Source organism: Apteryx rowi, unplaced genomic scaffold (genome assembly GCF_003343035.1).
Source record: "Apteryx rowi isolate R43461 unplaced genomic scaffold, aptRow1 scaffold_65, whole genome shotgun sequence".
Lineage (NCBI taxonomy): Eukaryota > Metazoa > Chordata > Aves > Apterygiformes > Apterygidae > Apteryx > Apteryx rowi.
In genome coordinates, this window is record NW_020450927.1 from 609,141 (window position 1) to 616,419 (window position 7,279).

General features: G+C 55.1%; 1 protein-coding gene across 1 annotated transcript in view; it reads left to right on the forward strand.

The window, feature by feature from the left end:
- The first annotated feature begins 2,845 nt into the window (after nt 1-2,845).
- PAPPA2 (pappalysin 2) overlaps nt 2,846-7,279 on the forward strand; it is a 121,196-nt gene continuing 116,762 nt past the window's right edge. Inside the window, exon 1 of the mRNA XM_026084646.1 lies at nt 2,846-2,851. Within this exon, the coding sequence (XP_025940431.1) occupies nt 2,846-2,851 (6 nt within the window). The remainder of the gene's footprint in view (nt 2,852-7,279) is intronic.

Here is a 7,279-nt window from a genome sequence, read left to right on the forward strand (position 1 = left end):
TGCCAACGAGTGCCAAAGTCCTGCTCTACCTTAAGAACAAAGGGAGCAAAGTTAACAAATACAACCCTTCGCCTCTTCCCCCGGCAACACACTCTTTTGCTCCTGCTGCATTTCTTGCTGCAGCAGCTGGTCCCTGAACCCGGCACAGGTTAGACGGTGAGATGTTCAAATGGGAGTTTTCAGGAACAGCTGGGAGTTGCCTCTGCAAATCCTCACTTCTCAGCCATCGTAGATGGGGTAGCACTCGCCCCTTTCCCCCCTCCCCTAATTCTTCAAATACTTGTTCCAGATTAAATGTTCATTCTGTGTCTTATTTACTTTCTTGTGCTCATTTAGCAAACGGCTTTTCTGCCTGGACAACATGTGGAAATTGTATATAAATGAAAAAGACAAGGTGAAGACTATGTGGAGACGGCAAGGCTTGTTTGCACTGACACTCATGCAGAGAAAGTCATGCTAACCCGGGAAGAGATGCTATCATGTGAGCTGCACATGGAAGGGGGACTAACCAGTGGATGTTGGTATTGGCATAGGGCCTTTGAAAATACAGCAAGGTCATGTAATTATTCCACCGGGGTTTACCACCTGTGCTGCTGCAAGCGCAGCGCTCTCCTGAGCACCTGCCACCAGCGCACAGCTCTCCTGGCTGTGAGATTTTGGAAGCTTCATCTGGACCGAGCTATATTTGTATCTCTCGCAGGTACCTGCTGATTCACGTCCTTTGGGATCCTGCCTTTGCCCCTGGCACAGGAGCCATGCAACATTATGCATCTCTGATCTCTTCTCTCTGGCAGATGCTTCCCACCTAGTTGGGACGCAGAGATGCACTTGAAAAATCTGAACTTAATGGGGCTGAAATTCCCAAATGACAGTGGCTGAGTGGAAGTGAAAGGCTGATTCCCGTAGACTCATGGGAAAGTCCCAGCCTTTCCTGCTAGCTTTTTCATGTATGCTTTCCTCTGTGGTTGCTAGAAGAGCTACATTACGTAAAGGCAGATAACTCCCTGCCTTTTGTGAGCAGTTGGAATAATTTTCGATATCTAAGACACCCCATCTGGCAAAGGTCATGGTCTGTTCTCTAGATGATCTTAATTTAGCATCTTGCAAACTCTTGGTGAAATGTAAAACTCTGGGGTGCGGAAAGACCCCTGGAGGCTATTGTGCAGGGAACGTCTTTACTACTTAGGGATGTAAGCGCAGTCCTGAACGTCTGCGTCCTCGTGGCTATGCAGGCGACACACCGAGGTTGTTGTGGGAGCAGGCTCCACGGCCAGGGAAGGGACAACAGGGAATCCTCACCACTGCTTCCTACAGCCCGACGGGAAGCAGATCATTTTTACCGGAGGCTTGCAAGAGCCCTTTGGAGCACAGCCCTGCACTGGCTCCTGTAGCCCAGGGCTCCAGTGCAAAATTTGAGGCTGCATTGAAATAGCTCCTGTAGCTGCACCTGATGGCAATGGGCCAAACCAGCTTTAAACTGCCTCCAGCTAGTTCAGGTACTGATGGGAGCCCAGCTAATTGGCTTCCTCCAGGGGCTCCTGACACTGCTGCTGCTGTAGCTATGCCACTAGCTGTCCGCAGACTAGGTAGTTTTAAAGCAAATGTGGGGAGGTGGATATAAGGATGATGGAGAAGACATATCCTTGGCTAGTTGTTTTTTGCTATTATTTAAAGTTCATTCTTACCTGAGAGCTCAGTTGTCAAAGACTTGAGGTTGTGTACATCCCTTTTTGGACTCTTTAGTCAATTATATCCAAATTTAGCAGAGGGGCTTGGAGAAACTACTGTCGTGAAACTCATGGGACTGAACAGAGCGAGGAGTCCCTACTAGCAGTCCCAGGGTTGAAGGGCTGCAGGGGGAGCTCAGCCTTCCTGTCAGACCCTGGAGAATCCAGACTAGAGAGCCCTTAGGAGGGCTGCGGCAGTGAGAAAAGCAACGGTTGTCACTTAGCCCTTATTAGACATGAGAGCCCAATTGCAAGAGGTAAACGCACAAGAGAGAGGACTCTGGAGGTTCTGCTGCTGATTTTAGCGTGCAGCTGTGGATCCCTGCCAGAGCTGGCATCGGCCGTGGCTGCACACCAGGGCTTATCTGCAGACCAACCAGAAGCAGGAAACTCAGCAAGTTCCCAAGCAAACCTCTTGTGCGCAAGGCCAGAGTCGCTGACCTCCGGGGGTCCTGAGCGTTTGAACATGCTCCTAATCTGCTTGGGAAAAGAAGCCGAACTTGGGAGGGAGACGAGGGGAGGGCTTGGCTGGGCTGTGCCCCTCTACGGAGTCGGCTGTCGCGCGCTGCTTTGATTGCTGATGCTTGCTGTCTCGGGCTTGCCGGATTTGGCTGCCTGGCCACAAACAAAAAGCTGGATTCTCCCGGTCCCTTTATTCCCATGTCGAGATCTCCAGCGGTTTCCTAAGGCGTGGAGGGAGACGAAGGCTTTTGTTGACGGCTCTTGACAGCTAACCCTGTCTCCTAGGCGTGGGGGGAGTGGCGCGGCTCGGCCTCAGCTCCAGCTGAAATGCTGCTCTCCGCCTTACCCCTGGCACGGCCGAGCACGTGTTAGGAAGCCCAGTCCCTGTGCTAGGACGACCCCGCAGCCCCGTCCCCGCACAGATCATCACTGGCATGTCCCTTTGATGAGCGCGTGGGACTCCCCTCCTTGGGGCAGTTGGGCCTGGAGCTCAGTGTGGGCCCGCTGCTCTTGCCAAGTGGTGGTGGACTTGCTAAGTCAGGCTCTCTGTGGCTGAGCAAGAGCCACCCGCCCCAAATAAGAGAGACCTGCAGACCTGGCCCACGGGGTCCAAGCAGCACGTAGCAGGGACACACAAACATGCCAGGAAGGGCGACATGGAGGTAAGGGATGGGGAATATCCAGCCAAATCTGCCCTCTCCGGTGCACCACCACTTTCTTCTGCTGCTTCATCTTCCCGTCTTACACCCTGCCTCTTATTCCTGAGCACCAGCCGATTTGCTGTGTGGTTTCAAACTGTAGCCGGCACGGGCGCCTCTCTCCAGACGCTGTATGCAGAGAGCCCCGGAGGATGCAAGGCCATCACACTGCCGTGCCAAGGGAGCGGGGCTTTGAGCTAGGACCTCTTACAGGTGCACGTCCCGCTTTCCCGAGACACGAAACCTCCGAGGAGCACGTGCCGAGCGTGCTCTGCGGCCACCTTGGCATCTTGGAGAGACGGATCGCAATGATGTGCTGCGCACACTGCAAAGCAGGGCTGGAGACAGGGCAGCAGGAGATAGAGATGGCTGGAGCGTGTGCTCACATCTGCACGTGCCAACATGCACCAGCAGAAAGATGGGCACAGAGCCTCTGTTGGGGAGCATGATATGGATTGAATAAAAAGGCAGCTTCAGCTCAAGCGCTGTTTTATTGGCCTGGTGACAGCCACAGTGGCAACAAGAAATTGCTCCATCCCCGTTCCCCATGCTGCGGGCAAAGTGGGGCTGCACCATGGCAGCTTCTTTGGTCTCTGTCCTTAGCCACTTTGATTTTCTGGCACTTTCTGGGCTGTCATAGCCCGGTGCTGGCAATAATTTAATGATGGTCTGTGGCAAAGAGCAAAGGGGGTAGCTCTTCCCCATGCATCTTGCCACCCTCATGAGATTTTACTCAGAAAAATCTCTGTGTGCCAATGTTTATCCTTGTCTGCTGGGCAGGCAAAACACGTCTTGGGGCCGTGATCTGTGACACTGGAAACGCACAGCTCAACTCACCATGTCTGTGCTGCTGGCAGAGTTGGCCATGGTTTTAAATATCTAGAGTGTGCGTTTCAAAAGTTTCTGTTCTCAGTCCCTTGCCTGTGCCGCCTGCAAGACGAGGGGTCTGAACCACAGCCCGGGCGTCCCCAAGGCCTGTGTTTGCCTTGCACGCAGTGAGTTTGTTACAAACAAGAACATTGGTCAAGCTAATTGCCCTTTTTTTTGGAGAACAAAATAAAACAAAACTACAAGAACTGGTTTTCCTTGTAGCCTGAAGCGGTGCTGGGGATGGGAACAACACCCTGGCATCTCTGCCCTCAGCTCCGCGGCGTCTTTTCTGCCAGATGCTGAGCCGGCCTGGTGGAGGGTGCCCTGACTCGGTTTTATCCACCGTGGCCTCACCAACCTCCTCGGGGCCTCACCTTGGCAGCCGAGGCAGCGGCTGCGATGCGAACCTGCGTGCGTGTCAATGGAAAGCGTGCGAGAGCCAGCGCGAGGTAATGATTAATGTGCTCTGCTGTCTGCTCCGCTGGTTTCTTAAATTCTGCAGCTCCGCAGCCAGCCAGACTCGGGCTCAGCCAGGCCGGGCAGGGCCATCTGGGGGCCGCGGCATCACTGGGGAAGGCCTTGGCTTGGGTCGTTACAGCTAGTCTTGCTCTCGCCTACCTCTGAAGGCTGCAGAGTGGATCAAAATCCCATGGGGTCCTCCAGGAGCCATGGAAGTCGTGCAGGCAGCGCTGCTAGCACATCCCTTCTGCAGCATCTGGCTGCTCCGCGGCAGTGGGCGAGCTGCTGGCAACCCTCCTGCGGCCTTGGCTTTTGCCTGCAAGGTCTGCCGAGGTGCTAATTTGTCCTGGCCTTGGGTAGGGCCCCGACCTCTTCCCACTGCTCAGTTAAACATGCTTGTGAAGGAAAGTGTCCAGCTCTCAGATAAACCAGCTGCTTGATCGCTTCTTCTGCACTACAAGACGCCCACTGTGCCCACGTGCTTCAATCCCAGGGCGTAAAGCAAGCGGAGATGGAGAGCTCTCACTGGACACAGAGGGGAGCAAGAAATCAGTCTCTCCCCACCAGACAGGGACTCCTTGGTGGGGTTTCAGTCCTTCGCGGCTCTCACCGAGTAACAGTCCAACAAACAGCACAAGTATTTGTTTCCGGGTGTCATTTCGTCAAGCAAGCAGCTTAGTCCAGTCCAGAGCCTATATATAGAGGCCTCATCTGGGCGCGTTTTTGGAGGGGTTTTTTGCTACAATGCCTGGATCCGTCCCAGACAGGCTGTCCCTGCGGAGCCCGGTTCTGCTGAACCTCTGAGATCACAGGCGGCACTTTTCAGGGTCTCTCAGCTCTTATTTCTGTGGAGTCCAGGTTCCTTGTCTAATGCCTGTGTATCATAGGGTGTTGCATGGCAAGATGATTAATATCCGCTTAATAAGGTCACCACCATTCCAAATAAACAGTCCCGCGGGATTCGCTTTTATCAGGCCCTGGTAGACAGGGCTATCAGGAGCTCAGTTCATTCCTAAATGAATACGCATTATAAGCAATAATTGCTGGCATTTACCCCAGGACAACACTCTTGCCGGGCCATTTTTCCGATGCCAAGTGTGGGACTGGGTTATCTTGTTTCGCGCCTCGATGGCAGCACGGAGGCGGGCAGGTACCGGTGCACACTCGGCGCTGCTCTCCAGCTAACCTGTGCTGGCGGGAGGGCTGGAAACCTCTTCTCTCTCCGCTTCCCTGTAAGTGATGGGTGTTCGTGTTGTGTTTGGATTTTGTTCACACCCCAAAGCGTGCTTCTCCTTTTCTCCTCTGGTCCTCTGGTCCTACTCTAGCTCGTAGAGCGAGTAGTTAATCCTCTGCCTGTCCTCGTCTGCCCTGTGTGTGTCCTCTCTTTCTCTCAGTGTGCCTTCTAGTTCATCCTCCCTATACCCTTACCTCTCTATACGCTTACCTTCCGCCTTTACAGGGGACTGTCAAAGCATTTTGCTCGCCCCTCCCAGCCGTCAACTTTTTCCGGCACTGGTATTTTTTCTGTCTCCCCCCTCCAAAGCACCGGCCCCCCATACCCCCTCCCATCACCCTCCCACCTTGAGAAGAAAAAAAAAAAATGCAGCCAGCTCCTGCTGTTTGTTCTTAAATCTGTTCCCTCCTGCCTTGCTGGTTTGAAAGCCTGTACCCTGGAAGGGGCCTCCCAGCTTTCGTTGGCAACCTTGCTTCAGACTGACCGCCACAGATAGTGTTTTGGAGTGAAAAAAAAATAATAATAATAAAAAAAATCCCTTCTTGCTGAGGTTTCCAAACGGAGCGTACCTAACCTCCCGAGCCGTGTGCTCGTGTGACGGCTTCTCAGAAACAAATAGGAAACTTCGGAAGTTTGTTTTCTCACTCGTATTTTTTGAATGGCTTTCCTTTGGCAGCGCCCGTGCCTTGCCCTCTGGCACCGTGGGTGGGTTAGACGCGTTTCCCGCTGGTGTGGCTCTCTTGATGCGATTTCTCTCCCTGGGTGTGGAGGTTGGGACGGGGGGGCAGCTGTGTGTAGGCTGGTAGATTGATAGGGTTTTGCTTTGGACACGGCTTTTTCCTCTCGCCCAGATAACTTGCCTCCAGCCCACCTTTCCGCACATGTCAAACAGATGGGATCATTGTTCGGGCAAAACCAGAAAAAGAAAAAGAAGCAAAGTCCTTTGAGATCTCCGGCCGAGGGGGGACCCTCGGTCTCTCCGTGCTGTGGATTTCACAGGCTGAACCCGAGACCACCTCTCCCCTCGCCGAGAGGAGGGCTGCTGGGGGGTCCTTCCCCCTCCTGTCTCCTTCCCTTCCTCCCCCTCGTAGGTGAGGAGTGGGATGGAGGATGGAGGCGAGGTGGGCAGGCACATGATGTCACAGCCAAAGCTACAACAGGAGGAAAACACAGACATGGTACAACTTAGAAAAAAAAAAAAAAAAAGAGAGAGAGAGAGAAAGAAAGAAAAAGAAAGAAAAAGAAAAACCACGCTGAACTGCCAAGCCGGGAGAGTGGTGAGCGGAGGAATGAGAGAGGGAGCGAGCGAGGCTGTGGGGAAGGCTGGAGCCCGGTGCAGCTGCTTGAGACCTTGTGAAAGGATGGCTCGCAGCCGCCGGGGCTGCGCCCGCGAGTGAAGGCAAGGACAGTGCAGGTGCCGGCGGCTCCGGCTCCGGCTCCGGCTCCGGCGGGGGGAAGCGCCCGGCCGCGGCGCGCCCCGTCCCGCGGCTCCCCCGCGCTGTGCCGCGCCGGGCGGCGGGTCCCCGCGGTGCGCGGCGGCGGGGAGCGGGGTGCAGCGCCCTGGGCAGCGCCGGGAGGCGGAGGGAGGGGAGGGGAGGGCGACGCGCCGCTCGGGGTTTATTAGATTGGACATAATCATCTTTAAATAAGGCGGCCCCCCCCCACCCCCTCGCCGGCGGGGGGAGCGGGCAGCGCCTCGGGGCTTCCTAGATAAGGGCATCTAACGCATCTCCCTCTCCCGCAGGCAGCGCCGGGCTCCCGCGAAGAGCCGGCGGGGAGCCGCGCTGTGCGAGCCGCGCCCGGGCCGCCGTGCCCCGCCAGGCAGCGGC